The sequence below is a fragment of the Erigeron canadensis genome, chromosome 2, assembly GCF_010389155.1.
Source record: "Erigeron canadensis isolate Cc75 chromosome 2, C_canadensis_v1, whole genome shotgun sequence".
Lineage (NCBI taxonomy): Eukaryota > Viridiplantae > Streptophyta > Magnoliopsida > Asterales > Asteraceae > Erigeron > Erigeron canadensis.
In genome coordinates, this window is record NC_057762.1 from 2,012,804 (window position 1) to 2,040,585 (window position 27,782).

Here is a 27,782-nt window from a genome sequence, read left to right on the forward strand (position 1 = left end):
AGGGCAAAGGTTTGCAATGGACGCAATTAAAAACCCGCCCTTTTAGAAGGCTAGCGCACTCTAACTTATACCTCTCTTAGAGTTTGTTCAAATGGGTGAGCCGGTGTATCTCAAGGTTGCAAGACTCCAATTTTATTAATGAAATCTCTATTTCGATAGTTTTTAGTCAAATTTATTTTCAAAACAATTTTGCATCACTTTTATACAACTTATAAACAATAGAAAAATTAATAAATTTGCTAATTCCGAACTACTTAATCATGTAACAAGTTAAGGTAGGCTATCTAAACATGGTCACTAAGGTTCATTCATATGTTTAAACCCGGATCCCCCTTCCGAAAAAGAGGACCACATGCATCAAGTTACCTTGCTTGCGTAAGCCTTTAAACAAATAACTAACAATTAGCACATAAACACATAAAATATGCTGACTGGAAATTTCCAGTAGCTTCACGACCCGTTTAAGCCTGTTTCTGGTCCGATTCAGCTTTCGACCAGAACAAAAAAGATGTAGCCCTATGAGTCGACAATCTACAGTCCGAATTTGGGCTTCTAACTCATTACCGATTAAAAGATATGAATTTTTTAGTAAACTGTCGCAAACCAGAAAATTTACACGAAAAATTCACATTGTCACATAATTATCTAATAATTAACCCTAATTATTGGATTATCATGCTTTACAAAAATATATCTCTATATATCCAGTAAAATCACAATTAATTTTGCATGAATTTCTTGTGATTTTACTATTATTTAACAACTTTAAATAATTAAGATACACATAATCATGCAATTCATCACATAAATCATGTCAATTCACAATTCAAAACTTGTTTGAGGGTTTCAATCTCCATTAAACAAGGTTAAAACTTTAATTAAACAAAAACCCTAATTTTTATTTAATCAAAATCCGATTTAATTAATTAAAAAAATAAGAAAAACAACCTTTTAATTATTTAAAAATTAATTAAAATCAACCAACCCTTAAACACCCCTTCAAGTTTTGATTTTTGTAATTAATAGATCACATATGTGGCTCGTGATACCAATGTTAGAATATGAACACATATATCACGAGTACGTGCAACGGAAGAAAACGAAACATATATGCAATCAAATTAATTAACAAATACTAGAATTGAGTCGTGTACCTTATGCAAGATCCAATAAAGATAATAATAATAAGATTATTATTAATGCTTTGGGTTCAAAGCAAAACCCCTCTACGATCGCACACTAGACACACCGAATAACGTATGCTAGTACCTGATCACAAACCAAACAAACCCTTTGTTTAAACCTTAACTTCAAAGTCGAACACCCTTAATGAAAAGGGAATTCAGCCACTTCAAAGAAAAGGAGAGAAAAAGGAGAGAATTTGCTTATGTGAAAAAGTGTGAAAGAATCAATGAAAACCTAGAATTAAACCCTCTATATATAGGGAATAATTAGGTTAAACATTCTTGAAAAACAAGTTAGAATTAAGGCTTTCCAAGCCTTAATCCAAACCGGCCCCCCATAGAATTAGGGCCCAAAAACCATTTTCTAATTTTCACATTTTTAATCCTCCTTTTTAACTAATTAAATATAATTAACCCTTTAATTATGTTTAATTAATTATTTCGTGATCAAACTAATTAATATATTACTTTAATATATCAATTAATATTATCGAGTTACCGTATCATTTCGTGTGACCCCGTAGACTTAAACTATTTCCGGACATGCGATTTATAATAAAATGATCACACTCTAACAAATACATTGCACAGAAGTTATGCTAAAAATCAAACCCACATTCGCAACAACAGAAAACGCCAACTTTGTAATCTAAAACATATAATAGAACGAAAACGATACTTCACACTTAATCCCGATTAGAATGGGGTTTCAGGGAGGTATAATATAGATAGTCTTACCCTTACTTCAAAATAGAGAGGCTTATTCTCCTTGGGTAAGATTTTACCCATATAAAAAATGCGCTTGAGGTGGCAAGACGAAATCAAAAGTTGAGGGGAAATCGAGATCTCTCAATCTTAGAAAGATAACACTTTCTTCCATAGAGAGAGGCTCAACAGTGTGTAAAACAACAAAAATAAAAATAAAATATGAGTATGTGATGTCTTTAAAACGTAAAAGGGGAATGACCGAATAATCAATTTTACAATATAAAAGTGTCCATGAGAATGAACCATGGATACTGATTGATGGAAGAAATCGAACTCACGCTGATTAATAATCGTAAAAACCAATGAAATATCAAAACCCCTTAGTCTACCATTAATATGTGTTAACTAAAACCGTTAATTTATAACTTGCAACGCTAAATTTTTCCTAAGCCAATCAAAAGAAGGCACTGTCAACAACAAAAAAAAAATATGGAAATTTACATATATATCTCATTTTAAAGACATAATTATAAATATATTTAAATGTAAGTTCTTAACGCATAAATACAATACTTTTAAAGCATGTTTTAGACATATATGTAATTATATCTTTAAAATGGGATATAGATGTAAATCTTTCAAAAAAAATAGGTAGCAATTTAAAACAAAAAATAAAAGAAATGTGTGAATAAAATTCTTTTATATAAAAAAAAACCGTTTTATAAAAGAATAAAATAATTCAAGTTATTTTTTCCAAAAATACCTGTTCACTCGTGAGTCTATAATATAATAATAATAATAATAATAATCTAATATATAGAATTATAAAAGTAGATATGTTGGGAAAAACCTATAAAAGGATTATTTTTGTAAAACTTGGATATATATCGCATATAATATGTTAGTATAAATATGTTACCATATAAAGTCAATTTTTTGCAACTTTGACTTTGAATATCTTTATTTGTGTTATATAATATTCGCTGAAAGTTATACCAATGTAAACATATGTAAAACTCAATAAATTTATATAATTTTTATTAAAAATTATACAGCACAAATAAAGATATTCAAAGTTAAAGTAGCAAAAAATTGACTTTGAAAAATTAAAAATAGACATAATTAATGGGACGGAAGGAGTATAATGTATGTTACCACATGTGGAGCCTTGCAGCCTACTTCAAATATGTTAGTATAAATATATACATCAATTCGATCTTTTGTCTCTACATATATCACCGATTATTTGTTGAGATCCTATTCCAAATTAATCAAAACAACTATGATGAAACCCATAAACGATAAAAGAATCGACATCTCTGCCATCCCGACCGAGATCATGTATAATATACTTGTTCGGCTACCGATAAAACTCTCGATGAGGCTTAAATGCGTATGTAAACATTGGAATCGTGTTATTTCAGATCCGCACTATCTCACCAAGTCATGGACGGGTGACCGAAAGATCCTCTTGCCCTTTGAACCCGTCAATGTTCTTGAAGAAAACGACACGATTCGTTCCATGGTCACTTTTTCTTCTTCATCGTCCCCTGTATTATTCGAAAGCGGTAAAGTTAAAGTTGTCACGATTGCTGGATCATGTATTGGCTTGGAAAAGAAGTCGTATATCTTCCACAATTATCTCCTGATTTATCTCCTTTATTATCGTATTGGTTACCTAGCAATATCTTTACTAAGTTTGTTCCTATATATTGGATTCGTGCTTCTGCCTTTGTAATCAATTAAGAAACAGATATCTTTGTTCGATTTACTCTTTTTTATAATGGTATCAGAGAGGTGAATCCGCTAATCTGATCGAAATCATGGCAGGTGATAACGGCAGTGGCAAGAATGATGATGCTGAAACAAGCGGTGACAACACCATTGATTACAATTCACCATATTATCTTCATCCTTCCGATTTCCCTAGACAAATGCAAGTAAACGATGCATTGTCAGATAAAAATTATACCGATTGGGTGCAAGAGATGGAGAATTTCTTGTTCGCAAAGAACAAGATTGGCTTCGTCAATGGATCCATAAGGAAACCAGAAAATACGTCCACGGATTACATGCCATGGATGAGAGTCGATGCCATGATAAAAGGCTGGCTCACTACCGCTATGGAAAAGGAGATAAGAACTAGTGTTAAGTATGCTAACACTGCTGCTGAAATATGGTCTGACCTTAGTGAACGATTTGGAAAGGAAAGCGCGCCAAGAGCGTATGAATTGAAGAACAAAATCGCCGCAATGCATCAAGATGGAACAACAGTGTCGGCTTATTACACAAAACTTCGATCTCTTTGGGATGAGATCCATTCAGTGCTTCCACTACCACAGTAAACTTACAATGGCTGCACATGTGATATTGGCAAGAGACTGGACCAACATCAAGAGAAAGAGAGGTTGTATGAGTTTCTCATGGGCCTCGATAGCGAGTTTAGTGTTATCAAAACTCAAATCTTGGCCACAAAACCCACTCCTGGTCTAGCGACATCATATCATCTTGTAGCAGAGGATGAGCGGCAAAGACTCATAACTGAAGATAAGAAGCCGGTTGTTGAGGCGACTGCCTTTAAGGCGTTTGTCCCCAAAAGACGTGAACCCTCATCGAACTCGCAACAGAAGATGAAATCAAACTCGAAATATGTCAAACAAGAAGAAGAAGAAACACCTCATTGTACTTATTGTGACAAGGACGGTCATGTACGAGAAGGGTGTTTTAGGCGCATCGGTTATCCCGATTGGTGGCCAGGCAAACAGAAGGGTGATAAAACAAAACCAAAGGCTTCGTGTGTTGAGATGAGTTCAAGTCCGATAGCTGGATTGAACAAGGAACAGTATGATGAGTTCTTGAAGCATTTTGAAGAGCAGGCAACTACAAGTGATGAAGGGAACGAGTGTAAGGCGAACATGGCAGGTAGATTTAATGAAAAAGGTGAATGGGTTGTTGATTCAGTTGCTACCGAACACACTACATATTTAAGCGATATTCTTTTTAATAAAAGACGAGATCCCCACGAATTGCCAGTAACTATTCCTAATGGCAAAGCTATTCCTGTTGTAGGAAAAGGCGATTATAATTTGCCGGGTGGAACTAAGATTGAAGGAATTTTAGATGTTCCTGAATTCACTTGTAATTTATTGTCGGTTAGTCGCTTAACTAAAAGTCTACAGTGTTCCGTGACTTTTTTTCCCGATTTTTTTGTGATGCAGGGTCTCCGTTGGAGGAACTTGATTGGAGCAGGTAAGTGCAAAAATGGTCTATACCGAATGAGGATGTTTGAAGGCAAAAGATAGGCGCTGGCTGTTAACTCGAAAGATGGCACAAAAGGTTGGGTCACACTTCTCAAGAAATGCTAGCTAAGGTTGATTTTTTGAAAGATGTTTCTTTTAATATTAAAAATAATGTTTGTGATTCCTGTTCAAAGGCTAAACACACTAGATCTCCTTTTGGTTCAAGTGAAATAAAAACTAAAGAATGTTTTGAGTTATTGCATTGTGATGTTTGGGGCAAATATCACATTCCTTCATTTTCTGGTGCTAGATATTTTTTGACCATTGTGGATGATTTTAGTAGGAATGTATAGATCTTTCTTATTAAATACAAAAATGATGCTAGCACTTGTTTGATGAATTTTTGTAAGATGGTTGAAAATCAATTTGTTAAAGGGGTTAAAAGGATAAGATGCGATAATGGTGGTGAATTCACATCTAACCTTACGATGAGTTTTTATTTAAAACAAGGAATTTTGTTGGAAACCACTTGCCCTCACACTCCCCAACAAAATGGGGTGGTCGAACGCAAACATAGGCATTTACTTGAGACCACAAGGGCTTTGCGTTTTGAAGCAAACTTACCTAAAAAGTTTTGGGGGGAATGTGTTTTGACAGCCGCATATATCATTAATCGTTTACCTTCAAAGCTTTTGGGTGATAGAACTCCATATGAGATTTTGCACAAACAAAAACCTGAATATGACCATATGAGAGTTTTTGGTTGCCTTGTTTATTTTTGGAGCATTGAAACCAAGGGTGACAAGTTCGAAGTGAGGGGGAGACCCGGTGTTTTTCTTGGATATCCCCAAGGAGTTAAGGGTTATAAAATATATGATATTGAAGGTAGAAAGATGATTGTCTCCGGAGATGTAAAATTTCATGTAGGGACTTTTACTTTTCATTCTAAACCACAAATTGTAAAAGATCAGAATGTTTTACCAATTTTAGAAAGGCAAGAGTTTACAAGCCCAAATTCAGTGACCATGGACAATGGAGAAGAGGGTAATGGGATTGAGTATGGGCTGGGCAACAATGACACCGGCCCAGATTTGTTAAATGAAAATAATGATTTTGAAAATGATCACATGGATCCAGAATTGGTAGACGAGACAATGTCACAAGTTGAGACACAAAATAAGCGATCAGACAGGACTCGTAAATCGCCTAAACACTTCGATGATTATGTTGTTGATCTTCCTCCTTCGGTTGACCATGCACATGCCGCACCAACTCTAGCAAACTCGACGGTACATCCCTTTTCTAGTTACATCACTTATGATCATTTTTCTAATCATCATAAACGTTTTCTAGCGGCTATCACCACCAATGATGAGCCAAAAAGTTTTAAGCAGGCTAAACAAGATCCAAAGTGGATCGATGCTATGAAGAAAGAGATTCAAGCACTACAAGAAAATCACACATGGACGATCGAATCTTTGCCACCAGGAAAGAAAGCAATTGACTCGAAATGGGTATACAAGGTCAAGTACAAACTCAATGGTGATGTTGAAAGATATAAGGCGAGACTCGTCGCAAAGGGTTTTACTCAAGTCGAAGGAGAAGATTTTCATGATACTTTCGCACCGGTAGCCAAACTAGTAACAGTTCGTACATTGTTGGCTCTGGCTACTAAAAGGAATTGGATTATGCATCAACTTGACGTCAACAATGCCTTTCTTCATGGTGACTTAGAAGAGGAAGTGTACATGAAACTGCCACAAGGCTTCACAACAGAAGAAAAAGGTCGTGTATGTCGTTTGCGGAAGTCGCTTTATGGTCTTAAACAAGCATCTAGGAATTGGTATCAAAAGTTTACAAGTGCTCTTCTTGGTTTTGGTTTCATAGCATCCAAGGCAGATCATTCGTTGTTCTTCTTCAAAGTTGATGAGGTTTTCATTTCTGACCTTATCTATGTCGATGATGTTATAATTGTTGGAAATGATCTAAAACGAATTCAAGAAATCAAACGTTTTCTGCATGAAAAATTCAGCATCAAAGATCTTGGTCAACTTAAATACTTCTTGGGAATTGAGGTTGCACGAACGTCACGTGGTCTTGTCTAGAGCCAACGCAAGTATACTCTTGATATTTTAGAAGATAGTGGTATGGAGGGATGTCGTCCGAGTTCTTTTCCGATTGATCAGAAGCTCAAACTTGATTTGGATGAAAATGGCAGCAAAATTGATGCTAGTTCGTATCGACGCCTCATTGGACGAGTTATCTACTTGCAAGCTACTCGTCCTGATATTGCGTATACTGTTAATGTGCTCAGTCAGTTTGTTTCAGATCCTCGTCAAAGTCATATGAATGCAGCTTCACGTTTACTTCGTTATCTCAAGACAACACCAGGTCAGGGAATTTTATTACCAAAGGACGAAGGGATGAACTTAGTTGCTTATGCCGATTCCGATTGGCTTGGTTGTCCTCTTACTAGGCGGTCTAGAACAGGTTATATCGTGTTTTTTGGTGGAGCTCCCATTTCATGGAAGACTAACAAGCAATCTGCTGTCTCGCTTTCTTCTGCCGAGGCTGAATATCGAGCCATGGCTACCACTGTTAGTGAGATTATTTGGTTACGATGGCTTCTCCAGGAATTAGGAGTGACTCAAACCTGTCCTACTACTCTCTTTTGTGACAATCAAGCTGCTCGACATATTGCAAACAGTCCAGTTTTTCATGAACGAACAAAACATGTCGAGATGGATTGCTATTTTGTTCGTGAACGTGTTGTGACTAAAGAAATCTGTACTATGGCCATTGACAGCAAACTTCAACTCGCTGACCTCCTGACGAAAGGTCTTGGTGCAGCTCAGCTTCGATTTCTACTTGGCAAGCTCGGTGTTGTTAATTTACACACTCCAGCTTGAGGGGGAGTATTGGCTTGGAAAAGAAGTCGTATATCTTCCACAATTATCTCCTGATTTATCTCCTTTATTATTGTATTGGTTACCTAGCAATATCTTTACTAAGTTTGTTCCTATATATTGGATTCGTGCTTCTGCCTTTGTAATCAATTAAGAAATAGATCAATACAATATATCTTTGTTCGATTTACTCTTTTTTATAAGTAATAGGATAGTGCTTTTAGTCATTCAAGATGGTTTTCATAATGATGATCATATGGTTTTATATAATCCGCTTACTAGAGCGACATCCAAACCGATTATTCCTGACTTATTGCATTCTCATCCGTGCAATAAGAAGCATGTATATGGATATGGTTACGGTTCATCCACCCCGGATGATCTAAAGATTGTTAGATTCAGAGGCTGTGATCAGTATTCTTCTTCTAGTACGACTAACGATAACGAGCGACATACTTGTGATGTTTTCAGTACTAAAACGAATTCATGGACCGTGTTGAGAGACTTTGTTCAAGGTGCAAACTGGTTGAATGACGTGGGTACGTTTGCAAATGGATCTTTGTATTGGATTTCTAATAGGTACGATCGAGAGTTCAAGATAGTGGCTCTCGATGTTAACAACATGCTACTTTCGGATATACAGGTACCTAATATTATTGATCATGGATTAATATATAATCGTCGTCGTCGTCGTGACTTGTGGGGTGTTGATGATTCGCATTCTGTTAATTTGTGGGCTGGTTTGGGTACGCTGAATGGATGCCTTTGCATAGTCTCTCATCAAACGATTACTACTAGTGATGCAAAAAAAGATGGTTTTAATGTGTGGGTAATGAAGGAGGAGGAAGGTGTTGCTGACAACAAGTCATGGTTGAATGTATCTACTTTCTACTTAGATCTGAAATCAGAGTTTGGATACAGCCCTATAAGTATTTTGGATGACGGCAACGTTCTTATACTGATTGAATCATTCCAAGAGCTCGTGATCTATGACGCATTGATGAAGAAAGGTTGTTGGCCTAGTTATAAAGTGATAAACATCTCTGCTAGTCCTGGCTGTTTTCAAAGGATCCATGGGATCGAGTATGTGGAGACTTTGGTTTCGCCTTCAAGTTTGTTAATTGCTTAATTGATATTTTCTTCTCTTCTATATATGTACATTTGCTTTTGAAATTAGTTGGTCGTTTAATTTTTCTATATGACAAGTTTTAAATGTTTGTAATGATGTCTCTATATTGAAGTACTATATGAATGTCCGTGCGATGCGGGGCAAAAATACACATCGTGCGAGATGTCGTGAAGATGTTAATTCCAACCACATAAAAAGCTTGCACACAAAATAAAGGAAATTAAACTCTAGTTTCAAAAATATGAAAATGGATTCACATAATGCATAAACCACAAAGCGCGTCTCTGTAGTAAGTAGACCTTGTTATGGAACTAAATGGTATCTGACCAGCCTGCACCAGAAGTAGAAAGGGAAGACAGAAAGTGAATTCTAATGCATTATCAAATGTCTGGATATGGAGTTTTGACATCTACGATACCAAACACATCCTGAATATGAACACAAAAGAAAAGGTGACATGTGAAACATTTATGAACCAAAAATGATATTTACTTGAAAGCCAGGAAGATGAAAATATAACTATGCAGGTAAGGGCGATTTAGCTCATAATGTCATAATGTAGGAAGAAGATTGACCCCCTGAGCAATACCTGTCTCCTGTGAAATAGAAATCATGTTATCCACATGAATGGTATAATCTACTGAATATACTATCACACCGAAAAATCAAAAGATTGGTAATTTAACTTCATTAGCCTGAAATCAGCATCTCATGGCACAAATGCACAAATAACTACCAAATTTTGCTAGAACATCCATTTTTTGTGGCCATTCCAGCCATTTCTAGATAGTGCAACTGCAAAAAGTCATTTTTGTTAGAACATTCATTTCTTGTATCATACAAAAAGTCAACATTCAGATAGTGCAACTGCAAAAAGTCAACATTCATTTCTTGTAGCCATTTCAGCCATTTCTTCAACATAGGGTAACATTTCTAACTTGTATCCTCATCCTGAAAGAAAAACCCTAATATCAACATTCATTTATCCATCCATACTCCTCAAATCAAAATGTCAGAAAATATACCTATAGAAATTCAAGCAGAAATCCTGAATAGACTTCCTGTAAAGCCACTAATCCAATTCAGATCTGGATCCAAATCATACAAAAGTTTGATCGACAGCCCCGATTTTATAGTTTCTTACGCTGTTCGTCGCCCTCAGCCCGATGATCGTTTCATTTCAAGGTACAAACTTCCTCAACAGTTGAGATATATAAGTTTAGTTGATCATAGTTTTGTCCAACAAGAATTAATTCCCACCATCCCTGAACTTATTAAGATGATTTTTTTTTTTTTTACATAGGTGCCTTAAGGTTTATCATCGCAAAAACTCGTGTTTTGAATTCGGTAAGAATAGAGACGCTCCTTCTTTGGAATCCTATAATAAGGAAATCTGTTAATATCAAAATGCCGTATACGTGTGATTTTAAAAGCTATGGCGATGTTAGAGTTGATGGTCAAGATTTTGGTTTTGGGGTTTGTCCTGTTACTTTTGATCCAACTATTATCAGGATTGAATATCTTGTTCGGAAAATGAAAAGCGTCAAGTTTTTACGTTGAGCACTGGGTCTTGGAGTGTTCTGTCTACCAATTTTCCCCGCGAATCAATTAGACATCAAGGGTATCAGGTTGTTATTGATATTGGGTTGCTCTTGATGAATCTCAGTTAGATATTTTGATCATGTCGTTTGATTTGACTGCTAAAGAATTTGAAGAGATAAAGCTCCCTAATAGTTTAACAAACCAGTTTTGTATGTCTATATCTAAGCTACGGGAGTCTCTTGTTTTGCTTGCACACCATGGAAAGTTTGAGGAAGATGTATCAGGTTGTCGTTTTTGTCTTTGGATGATGAAGGAGCTAGGTGTTAGTAGATCGTTTACAAAGCTATACACCATTAACCTAGCTACCAGATGCCTCAATAATCCAAATACTAGGATTTACAAAGACTGGTGAAGTAATAATGGAAATGCGACAAAATTTGAAATGTAATACCGAAGTCTCAATTTACAATCCCAACTCAGAAGCCATTGATAATCTTGGGATTGATGGAGTAGAATATGACTTTTTTGTGTGTTCATATTTGGAAACACTGCGTTTACTTGATCATTGATCAGTAACTAGTAACAAAAATATGGCTGCTTGTTATTAGTTAAGGTAGATTAAATTACTTTTGTCTTGTATTTGTAATGTCATTATTCGCTTCATATTTCAAATTCGCTTAAAAGTTTTTGTTTTGCAAATGCTTGAATTATTAACATTCCATGTCCTAGTGTTGGATGATCCAAAATGATTCTTATGCTTCAAATTTGATGTGACATCCAGATAGAGTGTGTTTCGTTTGTGTGTGGGAACAGTTAGTTTTAGTTTTTATGAATATAGTTTTCTAATTTGATCAGGTCTTGTGTGGTTGGTTACTTGGCTGCAAATGAAGTGTTGCAATGAAATATTGTTTACTATATTCATGTGGATTAGTTTAAGTAATAGAAGTTCAGGTACATGACATATATTGAATCTTATCTTTAAATTGAGGCAAATGTTTCTTATATTCAATGATGACGAATCTTCTTTGGCAAAAAATATAGAGTTTCCGTATGTATAAACTAGCAAAAAATCTTCTTTGGCCAAAACATGTTGGTGATATAATAATGAGCCTAATAGTTTGTGGCAGCAGGTTATTATAGCTTCGCACGAAACGAAAAGAGGATGGGATCCTTTTCCTGTTAACAAGTACATGCCGGGTGTTTGGAGAAACATTGTGAGGTCTATTGATGCGGTGGTGGTGTCGGGGATGGGCCTGAATCAGCTAATGGAGTAATGGAGGGCAATGGCAACGACATCAGATTATGGCTAGATAAATGGATCAGTGATGTGACTTTGAAAGAATATCTTCCTCTCTTGTTCAAACTGGAAAGAGATAAGAAGTGTGTCGTAAAAGAAAGGTTTAATAATGATACCGGGCGATTTGATGGTTTGGGAAAGTGGCCTAGATCTCCATGTTCGGCTGCAGAATCAGAGGAATGGGATGAGTTTTACAGATTGCTCAATGGTGTTGTTCTGTCCGACAGAGAAGATAAATGGATTTGGTTCGGTGTTAAGGAGAAAGACATGTCGGTTAGGGTGGTTAAAGAGCTTCTGATTAGTGACAGAGATTTCAGCAATAGGTAACGTATTTAAATGGATCAATTAGGTCCCGAAAAAGTGTAATGTATTTATGTGGAGGGCAGTTATGGACAGTGTGGCTTTATGGAGACAGATTGCGTGTTTTGTGTGGAGGTTCTCGAGACCGTGGAGCATATTTTTTTTGCTTGGGGATCCCGTAGAAAATATTGCAGTTTATCAGTGGATGGTGCAAAACTGGGCCATTTTGTTGTTTTCAACGTTAAGGAGTTTCTGGTTTTTCATGATCAGACAGGGTTTAGCAAAGTCAAAAGAAGGCAATTAAAGGTATTATCGTGATCGCATGCTGGGGGTAATTGGAGGACTAGAAACGAGAAAAGATTCTCTAATACTAGTGTCAATGTTAATGTAATTCTCGTGAACATTAGATCCCTTGGTTTTCTTTGGTTCAGAAATAGAAACGAAACATAGAAATATTAGCTGGATGGATTGGTATAATTTCAATCTCATGTAAGTATTGTATGTAATAGTTGCCCCTTACATTTTTGTCGGGGTATATGTGAATAAAAAGTTACCTTAAAAAAAGAGAAAAACTACGAAGTAGAAGACAAATTCTTGTTAAAAACAGGGGATGCCCGTTTTGTGAATGCATTCACTTGGTACCATGATGTTGCTGCAAAGAAATTTGTGAAAATTCCTTCACCTTCAACAAAGCCTCGTAACTGATTTTTAGTAACTAAAGAACAAAACAACATGATGGCTAATTGGCTAGCTTATTTGCTCCTACCTTACACGATTGGAAAAGTAGAAGACTAGCAGTGCTGCATATATAAGAAGACTGGGTGAAAATGAAGTTGCTAATAACCTCCTGGCCAAGTTCTTTCAAGATTAATTCTTTAAGTACAACCATGTGATTGACTGATTGGCTTTGAGCAAATTTGCTTATCCCTAAGTGAAATAGAGTACCTATCTCAAACCAGATAGTGGTGAGGGGAATTGATATTGCTTATTTTCCTAAAGAGTAACGACGTTAAGCTATTACCCGATTTTGGTTTTTATTCTTAAATGACAAATTGGCTTTGAGCAAATTTGCTTATTCCTAAGTGACACTAATGACTTTAATGCAAGGAATAAAAAAAAATATGCATATTTTTTGCCCTCAGCTTTGTCAAACATAGTTTTGTCACAAAAAAATAATTGCCAAGCAATATAACCAGAAGTGACAATTCCGAATTATGCCCTTTCACTTATATTCGAAAATGTCACTCCTAATTTAGCTTATCTGTCGTTTCCGAGAGTTGAAAGATGTGTATAACTTTATATATTGGGACGTGTTAAACCAAATTAAGACCTTGACCATACAACAGAGTCATACTTGCCACCTCAATGCTATATGTATCTTCTATACCATTGTGAACGTTTTGTCTGTGCCTGTTTGCCGCCCATATGCTACTGCTAGTATGCAGATATTTAATGCATTCAAGGCAGATTCAATAATTAAAATTTCCGAAAATACTTCATCTGATAGTTTGAGATCATGATAATGCGTCTGATAGGTGTCCACACTGTGGATAAAAGGGTAAAATTACAAGAAACACGAAGCACCTTATGATGAATCAGGGTCCAAAACCTTGTCAAAGTTGTATAGTTGTGTCGTGTTCTCAGTTAACTTGAGGAGTATACTATTTGAATCTACAGGAATAACAGGGCTTTGTTGTCTTAAGTTCTCGCCATATATGGTGGGTCTAATCCGACAGAATTCATGAATGTTTCCTGAAATGTAAAAAACGCAAAGCCTCACATGAGGAAAAACAGACTGGTTGGGCATGTTGGATAATGGGTCAATACATGTAATTCTTTTATTGGTTGAAACGGTTCCGCTTGGCAATTGATATATTGCTGACAGAATGATGTACTGTTTCAATATTAGTCTAATGTAATCTTTTTAATATAAAGATTTAGGAGATCTCTTGTTTTTAAAAAAATACACTTCCGGTGGAATTCGGCCCATATAATGCGTTTGGCCCATTAAGCTGACTGACCCTTTCATATGCATATTGGTCGAAATGGCAACCTTTGCTAAGATCAGCTCGTGAAAGTTAACCTTTCACTTGTAGAAATTCAATGAGAACTTACTTTGAAGTTTGAACCACATATCAGGATAAGTGATCGTCCTATGAGAGTAACAAGGGGCTACGGGCCTATGGCCAATGTGTGTTAACAGACTAGAAAGTAACGGCCCATACCCAAATGTAAAATGGATTATCTGACTTGCTCAATCACGTATCACGGGGAGAAAATTTTATGGCTCATTGAAGACCAGTTTTCCACTTTTCCTACCCATAAGAAAAGGCCCAAACCCATGAGCAAGTGTGTTTTTTTTTCCTTCTCAGTTTAAAATAAAGCTCGCAGTCGCATACAACTGCTTTTGCCATACCGTGTATCTATAATTATGCATCGGGCTTTTGATATACTTGTTAGCATGTTGTTTTTTATTAATTATTTTAGGATTTGCCTTACAATTCTCTTTTGAAAGTTTGATATCGAGATGAAAGGAAAAGATGATAAGAAAGATTCTAAAATAAAGACTAGAATGATTCACAAACTGTTAACAGTTTTTGGAGAAAATTTGGATAACATTGAAATCAATGACTAGACCCTACCATGTTATAGGCCAACCTTTTTTGACGACTCTTAACTTCTCTAGCTTGTCATGATGGTCACGGCTTGAGGCCCAAACTTGACTGTGTTTTGGTAAGGTTTATGACTATTCCCCACTTGCCATTGGACATCCTCATTAACACGCTACTCTCACCTTTCTTTTGGTGACAGACATTTAGCGATGACAGGAACGTCCCCAAAGTAAAAAAAAAAAACATGATTTTTCTTTGTTTATAGTGCTCCTTAATATGGCGACTTACACAATGGTCGTTGCATTGGTGGATCCAGTTAATCAAAGAGGGGAAACCGACCCCAACGATTTGAAGAAAAAATCCTATCTATGCTCCTTTATAAAGTTTTTATATACCGAATTATTAAATTACCCTTAATAAATAGCCACTATTAAAAGAGTTTTTTTAAAATACCAAATTTGTCCTTAATGAATTAATTTACACTTTAAACCTTTATTTTAATAATTAACACTTCAAGTCCTTTTTTTCTAAAAATTTTCAATATCACAATTATATCAAACTATACCACTTGAACCGTCACCACCACCAATAGTACCATCACCGACACCATTAGACTGCCTTTCCCGGCCACCACCACTGTAGCAGTGCTTACTAGCCCGAATGTCTGGATCCACCATTGTATCGTCACTCAAAAAGCCTTAGTCGATGGAAGTCATATTTCTTGTATTGCCATTAAGTCCAAACCAAGATAAGTAAACTAAATTAACTAATATTAAATCTTCGCGAATTTCTATTTTTGTTTATACAGTAATATTTATAGAACATCACTTATCATATTATTTCAACTTGAGATGGTCGTAATCCATTTAGTAATTGCCATAACAATACTAGCTAGAATATACATGTTGCATAACAACTATGATATTTCTTTGGAAATATAATGCATGGAAGGCCTTAATTCAGGTTTCGAATTTACACATCTTATTGCTTGTGTCAAAATGGATGTTAGAACTTTCTCGATCTCTGGGAGTGGAATTGGAAGACGATGATCCAGCAGATCGCTCAGCTTGATCTGCCTAGCAGAAGGAGATGTTAGAGAAGTAATGAAATCACCTGGATGTTCTCCTTTAATGACTTCCAACGCTAGAACCCCATAGCTATACACATCACACTTTTCTGTTACTTTCATTGTGTAAGCTAGTTCTGGAAAATAAAATAAAATGTTAATACTTTCTTAAAGATAAAATTTAAGTTGTGTTTAGTATCTCAGATCATAAACAACTATACACGAATTGTTATAGTGTGCATCGAACTTCAATTCTGTGTATTGTGTGATGAACTTTCAAATATCGGCTATTGTATGTATCCGACCAATCAAAAGTTTGCAAACTAACAAGGTGACATTGGATGTGACAACTTATATCGTTGCCACACATACAACAACCGGGATTTTAAAGTACATTACATACAATGCTCATGATTAAAGTTTGATACTTGGTGTAAATTAAGTTTTTTACATTCTGTGTGACTAAGCACCATTTAAGTTCGTGTGCTAACTTAAAAGACTATGATCAATAAATTACCTGGTGCAAGGTATCCATATGTTCCTGCAACGTTACTCCAATTTGATGAGTTTTGGTTCAAAATCTTTGCGGTACCAAAATCTGAAATATAAGCTTCATAATCCGAATCATGCAAAATATTTTTGCTTGATATATCTCGATGAACGATAGGGGGTGAACAATCATGGTGCATATACGATAAGGCATAAGTAACACCTTTGATGATGTTCACCCTTTTGGTCCAATCTAGATTTTGAGCACTCCTATTGTCGCTCAATGCACTAGCTAGACTACCCCCTTCAAGATACTGGTAAACCAAGAATGAGTTTCTAACGTGCGAACAATAGCCATGTAGCTTAATAATGTTTCTGTGTCTTATTATTGTCAATGCTTTGATCTCATTTAGAAAATCAACGCGATTGATTACCTCAGTGGATGAATGAAGTCTCTTTACCGCAACAACCTCACCTGACGCCAACTTTGCTCTGTACACACTTCCAAATCCTCCCTTTCCAAGGCAATATGCTTCGTTAAACTCTTCCGTTACTCTTAGGATTTCTTGGTAAGTCTCCTTTCCATCAAAAGTCGAAATTGAAAAGAAATCTGCACCTTTTGTATCTGCAGCATCCTCCTGCAGTGGTGTTGAAGATCTCTTCTTAGATCTCTGGGTATAGAAAATTAAAATGACCACGAGAACACCAAATAGAAGAGCACCAGCAAGTGGAAGTGAAATCAGGAGTGTCAGTTTGCGGTTTCTCTTCTGAGAATGCCTTTTTGAAGGACATGGCTTCATTCCATTAACATTTCCACATAAATCCTTGTTCCCTTGCAAAGTTTCTATGGAAAAACCTTTGCTTTCGGGAACGGGACCTTCAAGCTGATTATACGATAGGTCAATGCTCAACAAGGCATTCATTGATTCCATGATCTTTGGTATAGAACCCGAGAGTTTATTGTGAGAAAGATTGAGATTCTCCAAACTACTTAGACCCGATAGAGCAGATGGTATCCTTCCTATGAGCGAATTGTGACTCAAATCGAGAAAAGACAAGTGAACCAATTCACCTATTTGAATCGGGATATCATTAGTAAAACCATTGCTGTTCAAGTTCATGTAGATGAGATCTGAGCAATCCCCAAGGGAAGACGGAATGGACTCATTCAACTTATTCATGGACAGATCAAGGGAAGTTAATTCAGTTAGCGATCCTAGTTCTGGTGGTATGCCACCAGAAAGTCGGTTATTGCTTAGATTAAGTTCCAGCATCCGAGTCATTCTTCCAAACTCTTTTGGTATCTCTCCAACCAAATCATTGGACGATAGATTGAGCTCTTCTAACTGAAGAGAGTTTCCAAGCGACGGAGGTATGTTACCATTTATTTGATTTCCTCCCATTTGTATCGTTGATAAATTCTCGCACTTACTCCAACTATCTGAGATCTCCCCATGAAGTTTGTTATCGTTGAGATTAATGTAATTGAGAAGCGGATACACACCAAAGCTTTTGGAAATATCTCCGGTTAGCTTGTTCCCCTCAAACCTTACTCGGATCAAACTTGAGCAGTTGTACACACTCTTTGGAATACGACCCGATAGATTATTATTAATAACGTTCAGGACTTGAAGTCTTCCTCCGTTACAGATTTCATCGGGCAAACTGCCAGAAAAACTATTGTTGCTCATATCTATTTGAGCCAACGTCAGTTTTCCTAGTTCTAGTGGGATAGGCCCCGAAAACTGATTGTCAAACAGTTTCAGCTTTTCTAAGTTTTTCAGGTTACCTAATGAACTTGGAATGGAACCGTTGAGTTGATTACCACCTATTTGCAAACCAGAAAGAGATGCTAAGTTTCCCAACTCTTGTGGTATAGGACCAGAAAGTTTGTTTGAATATAGATGAAGACCACGAAGGGATTTGAGTTTACCTATAGACAAAGGAATGGGACCGCTAAGTTCGTTAGTGCTTAACAAGAGCCATTCGAGTGAAGTCAAGTTACCGATATCTTCTGGGATGGATCCATTCAACTGATTCTCGGATAGATCCAAGGATGACAAGTTCTTCAAATTGGCAAAAGTTTTTGGGATAGAACCAGTTAGAGAGTTCTTATTCATAACAAGCTCACTAACCTTATAAAGATTTCCCAGTTCATTAGGAATCGAACCAGAAAGGTTGTTAGAATTCAAATAAACACGACTCAAATTCGTTAACTGCCCAAAACACGTAGGAATAGAACCATAAAGATTGTTTTTAAATAACACAAGCTCAGAAAGAGACCTCAATTCACAAATTTCTTTTGAAATTGAACCACTCAACTTATTGTCATACAATTCAAGTATTCTAAGATTTCTCAATTCACCAATTTCAGGAGGTATTGTTCCTACAAATTCATTTACACCAAGATAAAGATAAAGGAGTTTTGACGAGTGACGAATTTCTGAGGGAATGATCCCAGAAAAGTTATTGAAAGTTAGTTCAATACATATAATATTCGGAAATGAAGAGAAAGAGAAGTGTTCAAGTGTACCGCTTAGAAAAGACGACGAAAGGTTCAGACGATATACGTTGCCGTTATCATCACACATGATTCCTTTCCAGTTACATGGAGAGGCTGGTTTTTGTGATGATAAATTGAGATTGACATTATCATTTGTCCATGAAGGTAGTACAAGATTGTTTGTTTTTTGGCTTTTGAGAGTTGCTTTCCATTTTAGGAGAGCATCAACTTCTTCATTTGATGATGATGAGTCTGAATTAGCAACATTTAAAATGGTGAAAACTGTACATGTAATTAAAAGTAAGAAGATGGTTGAAGAAGACAAGACCATGCTTAATTTGTGTTAATTTTTTGTAGGAGTTGTTTTGTGTTTCCTATTTTAAGTTCTTGTGTTTTTTTTTTTAAATGATTTTTATATATTACATACATATTGATTGCTGGCAATGTTGGTCGACTATTCAGCATCACAGGTTTTGCTTTGTCTATTACGAGTATGTTTCTTGACTTTTTTTTTTTTTTGACTTTTCATCTATTAGTTTCTTTTTAATTATAGTTTTAAGTAGAGTGACACCTTATGTTTCGTTGTCTTATTATACCCTGTTAGATTTTTTTCTTTTAATTGCATCGGTGATTGAACTCAACGGTATACTTCTTTATCGTCCGGTAGAGATTTACTATGTCACCAACACAATCAATTCAAAAGCATGACTGGCGGTGGAATTCTCACTACCGTTTTGGAGGAAACTAGCTAATGCTAGAGAAAACCCCCATGCTTCACCTCATTGACAAAGACTTCCCAATATACCTTTCAAATGTTTTGAACCCGTGACCAACATTTGGCTGAAAGACATAAGGGGCATTAAATGTCTAGTTTGGCTAAATCCCTAGGATTTTTTTTTCTTTTTTATTTAACGATTTTTTTTTTCTAATTATTTTAAGTAAATTGTAAAAAATATGTTATACGTTTTAAACAGAGGGAACTGATCAACTAAACCGACGGTAAATTAAACCATAGAATAATTACTAGTTCACATTAAGCATTTTAGTGTGCATGCAAAAATAAGTTGCTCAAACCACAAATAAAAAACAAACACATAAATACATCATTTCTAACTATCTTTTTCTTTCGAAACAAAATAATGTAAATAAACCATAAATCTCATTTAAGTTCACATCATTACCAATTTGTTATCATCAAACTGAATAAATTAAAGTCTTAGTTGGTTGAGTTATGTGGTTTTTTCCTTTAGATGCGGTACCTAATGTTGGTTGACGAGAGGTTATTTTTTTGGGAATACTGATGAGGTCCGGTTAAAACAATATGGTTTACACTGAGTAGTCTCACCCATGCATAGTGAATTTGAGGTGATTCGAAACACGCTATTCCATACTGAGTGATACAAAAAATGTGACAAATGTAATGTGTTGTATCTTTTTGAATCATACATGCGATATCACCACATGACAAATAAAGACTAGTAAAAGTATATTACACAAATAGTCAATGGTGCTTTTCGACTTTTATTCGAATTCGTACTTTTCAGAAATTGATTGTGTGCGACCTCTTGGAAAAGTCCATACAACTACTTGGCTTTAATTCTAATTTTGTCCTTTTATAAACTAGAATTTACAATAAATACTATTTAAATAAATGGGTTGCAAGAATAGATCTGACTTAAAAAAATGGGTTGCAATTTTGCTTTTGTACTCTGTTGTATCCTCTTGGTTTCATGTCCATCTACAACTTTATCAAAAACCTCTGACATGGCTCGAGGTATGCATACACATATCGATCGTTTTGTATTGAATATATAAATACGTTATTTGGCTTTATAGTAGAAACTCTATATATATATATGCTGTTTCCTTCTGTCTGTCATTTACTCGTATCATATTATCAACTTTACGAGGATCTTCTCATGAGATGGCCACAAGATCTTAAGTTTAACTAACGATAGTTTTTTTTTTTTTTTGTTTTTTTTTTTCGTCTTGTCTTAGACCCGTATTCACAATTATCTTTATCTATACTATTATAAAATATTTGTTTCTCTTCATTTTTATCAACTCAATTGTTGATAACCAAAAATGTTTCTCCTTCTTTTTTTTCACTATTTTAAAGATACGAGAGCAAGTACCCACGCGTTGCAGCGGTGAGATGGTGAAGGTGATAGGTCATAGAGTATGATAGGTCATGAATGTGATATGTCACAAAGCGTCATAGCCAAATGTCTTAGCCGTAAGGACTCCGCTCTCGGATTTTTAAAATTCGTCGAAAGTATATAGAATGACATCTCTAATGAAAGAGCATGAAATTTTAAGAACATCCATATATTTTTTTATAATTTATCGATTTACGATTTTTGAGATAAAAGATTTTGAAAGAATTAGAGTAATAATATGATTTATGGAGGAGAGAAAGTTATAGGGATTGATGTATAGTACATTATGTATTATCATGTGTACATTGTTGAAATTGAAAGTTGAAAGTTGAAACCCAATTTGCTTTATAATATAGTATAGATGTACATTGTTGGAATTGAAGGTTGAAACCATATTTGCTTTTATAATATAATATAGATTACTAAAAATATCTATAATATCTACTTAAAATACTAATAATACCTTTAATGCACTTAATTTATAACTCTACCCTTGAACTTTAAAATTAGTACACTGTCTCCTTTTATATCATTTACTTTTACATTAATAAACAAATCGCTACCGCCACCACTACCATCCGTTGTCGTCGTCACTGTTGCCGCCATTACACTGCCGCATCGGGCATAGAATACATATTAGGGCGGGGCTGCAATCGATTGGTACCTAATGGATGCTAAAATATATTACTATGATCTAATATGGCTTTTATTAGTAGTTAATCATTATTATAGTTGTTTATTCCCAAAAAAATGTAATTCGAATTCCACTCCATACAATGACAAGTTTCATTCACAATAGACTATATTTAGTCTATTGTTTTAAACAGGTTTAACACAAAGTGTCATCTTCAAGAAAAAAACCCATAAACTTGTCATCGCTCACGAGAGTATGAGTAATACAACAAGTGTATTCAATTCGTCAAATGTGCTATGAGAGTATAAGTAATACCGCAAGTGTATATATTCGATGTGTTGAATACATTTGCTTATCATTATTATGAGTAATATTTGCTAGATTTCATGATTTAGTAATCAAAATGAAGTATGACCATATTGTTGGAACTAATTAAGTTGTCTTCTTTGAAATTAAACTACTACCTTCTTTTATAAAAAGTTTTGAATCCAATGATAGGTCCCTCGACAGTTAGCTAGATCGAATTCCTTTTGGTTAGTAATGAACAAGATCAAGAAACAACAAATTAAGCAGAACATTTATAACATGTCTGAATTCTGATTTAGAAATAATTGATCATTATGTTTCATTAATTCTTTCTCATGTATGCATGTAGCCTTACTAGTCGAGAAGAAACCCGACGCATCGGTCCATAAGAATGGCGGAAATGTGTATGGTACAGATGGGTTAACATATGGTGGGTTTAAACCAGGACCGCCTGAAGATGACGGCCCTCATTATTAAGATTATGCTCTCGTTGATGATTATATATGGCAAGGCACGCAGATTATTTGTTACAATGTCACAGCATAATGTATTCATACATTAATTAGTCACTTTGTAACAGTCGGTCTCTATATATGTTGCTTCAAGTACTTTTGGAATAAAGTTATATATATCGATGATAGATATATGACGCATTTTTACGGAATTAATTTTGTTACCAAATGTGTGAAAAGTTGATGTCCGTCAATTAAATTTCTTATCAAATGTTCATGGTCAAGACATGTCTAGGTTCTGCACTATTTTATTATTGGAAGGGATAATATTGATATCATGAATGTTGATAAATTTATTTTAGATGTACAAATTTCACAACAAACTATAAAATAATCTAACGCTCAACTTTGATAAACTTTTCAATGTTTTCGATACCAATACCATTCTTTTTTTTTTTATTATTATGGAAAGAAGGTTATTGTTGCTTCTATATCTCGTCGGATTTATATGTAGAACTAGTCCTAGTACCCGTATGATGTACGGTAATTATATAGGTTGTATTATAAAAAAATTCGAATATGTTTTATACATGATTCGTGAGTATGAAATAAATTATGGTTAAAGTAAACCGATGATCGAAGCTAAATTATAATTAACAATAATGATAAATATAATATATGTTTAGTTAGAGTTTTAGATTTATCTTAAATTTTTATAATCACATAAAAATCGGAACTGTAAGCATAGTGGATGACGACAAATAGTATTGTGATTTCGGATCGTAAACTCGAACTTTTAAAGTCTTCATGTTAATATAACTTAGTATAAGTAATATAAGTAGTATGAGTTGAAGAATTGAGAAAGAAAAATATACAATTTATTAATTAAAATATGATCAATCAAATAAGGTTATAATGTCTTTGTATTAATAAGACAAGAGTTAGAGTTTAATTCTAAGTCTAGTAAGAAAATTGAAACTATATACAATTAAAAAATTTAATTTAATAAAATAAATAAACTAAAAGGACACGTGTCATTTGAAGAACATATAAATCCTGTTTTAGTTTATTGGTAGATACAGAGAATATATCATGAGGTGCTGATGTCATCTATCCTATTCATATTTACATGGATCGTGATGATGGTCATCTTTGGTGATAGGATACTTTGAAAAATGACTCCGATCTTCCATTGAAATTAAAATGAAAATAAGTGATGGAACACGTAGTGGTTGTTAATGATAGGTTTATATATATATCACGAAGTAGGATACACACAGCGACACAGGTCATGTTAAAAGTTAAATTATTGGTCATTTTATTACGAGTATTAATATTCATATTCCATTTACTCCGTAATGATCAAAGTTACTAGATTTTAGGTATTATGCATACTTAATTTACCATATTGGTTTTAGATAAAATAAAACGAGTATTAAAGTAAAACATGTAAAACAATAAATTTTCCTTCACTAGAAATTATCGTGCATCATGAAAATCATCGTACATAAATATATATTTGAATCTTCGTGCATCAATTTTATCATAATATAAGGGTCAAGATCTTGTCTTAATTATTTGTTTTACTTTAATATTTGTTTTACAATAACTAATCCCTTACCATATCTACCAATAAACTCAAAAAGTATAAAGTGTTATTTAAACGACATGTGGCGTAATTCTTGATCGACACATGTCCTTTTAATTTATTTATTTTGTTAAATTAGCTTTTTTAATTCTATATGGATTCAAATTTCTTTATTAGACTTATAATTAAACTCTAACTCTTAGCTTATAAATATAAAATACATTATAATCTTATTTGATTAATCGTTTTCTCATTAATAAAATTGTTTTTTTTTCTTTTTCAATTATTCAACTCCCATTACTTATATTACTTATAATAAGTTAATAATCATGTATGTGACATATTCGAATTTTTTTGTAATATAATCTTTATAGATACCGTACATCGTACGTGTATTAGGACTAGTTATATGATCTACAAGGAATTAAAAACATTAATAATCTGATCATGGGAAAGGGATTTTACAAAGTTTCACGTACGTTAAGCTATAACTTCTAATGAATGTTGTACGGGTCTTTCACATCTACTAATATTACTATTTGTTGGTACATGCGAAACGAGACTACTCTCGAGTGTACTGAATTTTAGAAAAAAGCAAACCGTAATCGGAAATCTCGTATTTCAAGTCCCACTCCGTGTGACTATGGTCCTCTTTCATTGATTGGGGTGGCTAATGAATTTGGTCTTAGGTATGATCCTATTTTGCAAAATTAAACTGTTAGCTATACTTCTTACTAGAGAGGTTGTGTATCCTCACCATGATATATACCGAAACTTCGGTCTAATACATTACAGTAATAATCATCCATAAGCTAGACCAGAACCTATAACTATAATTATTAAAATTATGATTGAACTTCAACTTTTTAATTGGTTGAATTTCAATATGACATATTTAGCTGTGTAGTAATTGTGGTTCGTTAATCTATTTGATAGAGTCAGGAAATACAGAGATGAGAGGGAGAGATGCACGGGTCATTATTATTACTGGACTCTTGATTTGTCTCTGGTGGGCTTCAACCGTGGACTCGAAGATTTATATGGGCTTAGTGGTATTGGGCTCATGGGCTTCGATAGACCACGCAATATTATACACTGTTTTATCATATATACATACACCATATTCTCTTTTCTTCCATGTACGTTTAGTGGCGGCGGCAAGTATAGTAGGTTATATTTGTGTACATTGTTAAATGTTGATAAGTAGTTGAAAGTTAAACTAGATTTGTTTTATAATATAGCATCTATCTATGATTTCTGCAGTAATTTTTTTACCATCATGTTCCAAAACAGCACAAACTGGATAATAATTTCATGGTAATAAATGATGCAACAAAATTTTATAAACATGGTGGAAAACTGAATAACCATAAAGAAAACACTATAACTTTCTTATTGCTAAATATCTATATATTATCACCCTTAGACATGTATCAAATCAACTGTGCGAATTCCTGAGAAATATCATACATTGTTGGCCTAATTTCAGGGTTCGAGTTTACACATCTTATTGCTTGAATCAAAATGTATGTTAGAACTTTCTTTATTTCCGGGAGTGGTTCTGGGAGACGACGATCCAACAGATCATTCATCTCAATCTTCTCGGCCGATGGAGATGTTAGAGAAGTAATGATATCGCCTGGATGCTCTCCTTTGATGACTTCCAACGCTAGAACCCCGAAGCTAAACACATCACACTTTTCCGTTACCTTCATTGTGTAAGCGAGTTCTGCAAACAATATCAGAATACAATGAATTTCGTATTTAAGGATATATAAATTATTTTTAATTCATGATGAAGAGTATAACTTAAGGACAATTAACAATTTACCTGGTGCAAGGTATCCATATGTTCCTTCCAAGTTACTCCAATTCGACGAGTTTTGGTTCAAAACCTTGGACGTACCAAAGTCTGACACACAAGCTTCATAATCCGAATCAAGCAAAACATTTTTGCTTGATATGTCTCGGTGAACGATAGGGGGTGAACAATCATGGTGCATATACGATAAAGCGTAAGCAACACCTTTGATGATGTTTACCCTTTTAGCCCAATCTAAATCCGGAGCAGTGTTGTCTCTCAAATGGCTATCTAGACTACCTCCTTCAAGATACCCGTAAACCAAAAATGAGTTTTTAACGTGCGAACAATAACCATATAGGCGTACTATATTTCTGTGTCGTATTCTTGTCAACGCTCTGATCTCGTTGAGAAAATCATTGTGATTGCTCACCTCAGAGGACTGGTCGTCAGAGTGAAGTCGCTTAACAGCTACAATATCACCAGATGCCAACTTTGCTTTATACACGGATCCGGATCCCCCTTTTCCTATGCAGTATGCTTCGTTAAATTCGTTGGTTACCTTTAAGATTTCGTGGTAAGTCTCCCTTCCATCAAATGTTGAAACTGCAAAGAAATCATCACTATGTATATCTTCATCTACCACATGTGTTGGTAATGTTCTCTTTGATCTACATCTATAATAAACGAAAATTCCAATGGAACCGCCGAGTAAAAGAGCTCCAAGGAGTGGCAGTGAAATCTTGAGAGCTAGTTTATGATTTCTATTCAGGGTACGTGTTCCTGACGCACATTGTTTCAATCCGCTTACATTTCCGCACAAATCTTTGTTACCTCGCAACGCTTCTATAGAAACATTACTAAAAACATTTCTATTAGGAATGGGACCTTCTAACTGATTGTATGATAGATCAATACTCGACAAGGCACTCATCGATTCTAAGCTGTTTGGAATATAACCGGAAAGATTATTTTGTGAGAGATTGAGGTTTTCCAGACTACTTAAACTTGAAAATGCCGAAGGTATCTCACCGGTGAGCGAGTTGAGACTCAGGTCAAGAATAGATAGTTGACGCAATCTACCTATTTGAGCCGGGATTTCATGAGTAAATCTATTAGTACTCAAGTTTAAGTTAAAAAGTTTCGAGCAATCCCCAAGGGAAGACGGTATGGATCCATTCAACACATTCATGGATAGATCTAGCAACGAGAGTTCACCAAGTGATCCTAGTTCTAGAGGTACGACGCCAGAAAGTTTGTTATTGCTCAAAACAAGTACCCCTAATCGAGACAATCTTCCAAGTTCTTTCGGTACCTCTCCAACCAAATCATTTGAAGAAAAATTAAGTTCTTTTAATTGAAGAGAGTCTCCAAGGGACGCGGGTATATTACCACTAATTTGATTTCCACCCATTTGTATCGCCGTTAAATTCTTGCACTTACTCCAGTTATCTGAGATCTCACCGAAAAACTTGTTATCACTAAGACTTATGTAATTGATGTTTGGGTAGATACCAAAGCTCTCAGAAACATTTCCAGTGAACTGGTTTCCATCTAGCCGTAGTCGGATCAAGCTAGTGCAGTTGTACAAGCTTTTCGGGATTTGACCTGATAGATCGTTATCGATAACTATGAGTCTCTCGAGTCTTCCACCATTGCAGATATCATGAGGTAAATTACCAGTAAAACTATTGTTGCTAATATCTAATGTAACTAATTTCAGTTTTCCAAATACTTCAGGAATTGGACCAGAAAGCTGATTATCCATAAGATTTAGTATTTCTAAATTTTCGAGGTTACTAAATGATTCCGGGATTGAACCATTTAGGTGGTTTACGCCTAATTGTAGACTAGAAAGGGATGCCAA

At 34.9% G+C, this 27,782-nt stretch overlaps 6 protein-coding genes and 1 long non-coding RNA gene across 8 annotated transcripts; 4 read left to right on the forward strand and 3 right to left on the reverse strand.

The window, feature by feature from the left end:
• The first annotated feature begins 7,278 nt into the window (after positions 1 to 7,278).
• LOC122586714 (secreted RxLR effector protein 161-like) lies at positions 7,279 to 8,040 on the forward strand. The gene has a single exon (XM_043758703.1). It carries the CDS (start codon positions 7,279 to 7,281, stop codon positions 8,038 to 8,040), a length of 762 nt encoding a protein of 253 aa, XP_043614638.1.
• A 253-nt stretch (positions 8,041 to 8,293) lies between these two features.
• On the forward strand, positions 8,294 to 9,166 carry LOC122586715 (putative F-box protein At1g12855). The gene has a single exon (XM_043758704.1). It carries the CDS (start codon positions 8,294 to 8,296, stop codon positions 9,164 to 9,166), a length of 873 nt encoding a protein of 290 aa, XP_043614639.1.
• Positions 9,167 to 10,075: 909 nt separating this feature from the next.
• LOC122586716 lies at positions 10,076 to 11,315 on the forward strand. Its single transcript, XM_043758705.1, is given in 5 exon segments — positions 10,076 to 10,351; positions 10,470 to 10,561; positions 10,685 to 10,806; positions 10,839 to 11,066; positions 11,068 to 11,315. Coding segments are annotated over 5 exon segments (828 nt in total). The 5' UTR covers positions 10,076 to 10,175; the 3' UTR covers positions 11,278 to 11,315.
• Positions 11,316 to 15,820: 4,505 nt separating this feature from the next.
• Positions 15,821 to 17,553, reverse strand: LOC122589587 (MDIS1-interacting receptor like kinase 2-like). Of its 2 annotated transcripts, none has more exons than XM_043761895.1 (2): positions 16,501 to 17,553; positions 15,821 to 16,114 (listed from the first exon to the last, which is right to left on the reverse strand). In XM_043761895.1, exons 1-2 carry the CDS (start codon positions 17,402 to 17,404, stop codon positions 15,834 to 15,836), a joined length of 1,185 nt encoding a protein of 394 aa, XP_043617830.1. In that variant the 5' UTR covers positions 17,405 to 17,553; the 3' UTR covers positions 15,821 to 15,833. The 2 variants fall into 2 exon arrangements, with proteins under 2 accessions (XP_043617830.1, XP_043617829.1); XM_043761894.1 differs by having other exon boundaries at positions 15,821 to 16,120.
• On the reverse strand, positions 17,464 to 19,306 carry LOC122586717 (MDIS1-interacting receptor like kinase 2-like). The gene is made up of 2 exons (XM_043758706.1): positions 17,537 to 19,306; positions 17,464 to 17,493 (listed from the first exon to the last, which is right to left on the reverse strand). The coding sequence occupies exons 1-2, from the start codon at positions 19,304 to 19,306 to the stop codon at positions 17,464 to 17,466; spliced, it is 1,800 nt and encodes a 599-aa protein (XP_043614641.1).
• Positions 19,307 to 20,622: 1,316 nt separating this feature from the next.
• LOC122589539 lies at positions 20,623 to 22,738 on the forward strand. Its single transcript, XR_006322281.1, has 2 exons — positions 20,623 to 20,749; positions 22,424 to 22,738. It is a non-coding gene; the product is annotated as an uncharacterized LOC122589539 (long non-coding RNA).
• A 2,733-nt stretch (positions 22,739 to 25,471) lies between these two features.
• On the reverse strand, positions 25,472 to 27,730 carry LOC122589873 (MDIS1-interacting receptor like kinase 2-like). The gene is made up of 2 exons (XM_043762200.1): positions 25,946 to 27,730; positions 25,472 to 25,843 (listed from the first exon to the last, which is right to left on the reverse strand). The coding sequence occupies exons 1-2, from the start codon at positions 27,681 to 27,683 to the stop codon at positions 25,548 to 25,550; spliced, it is 2,034 nt and encodes a 677-aa protein (XP_043618135.1). The 5' UTR covers positions 27,684 to 27,730; the 3' UTR covers positions 25,472 to 25,547.
• Positions 27,731 to 27,782: the final 52 nt, after the last annotated feature.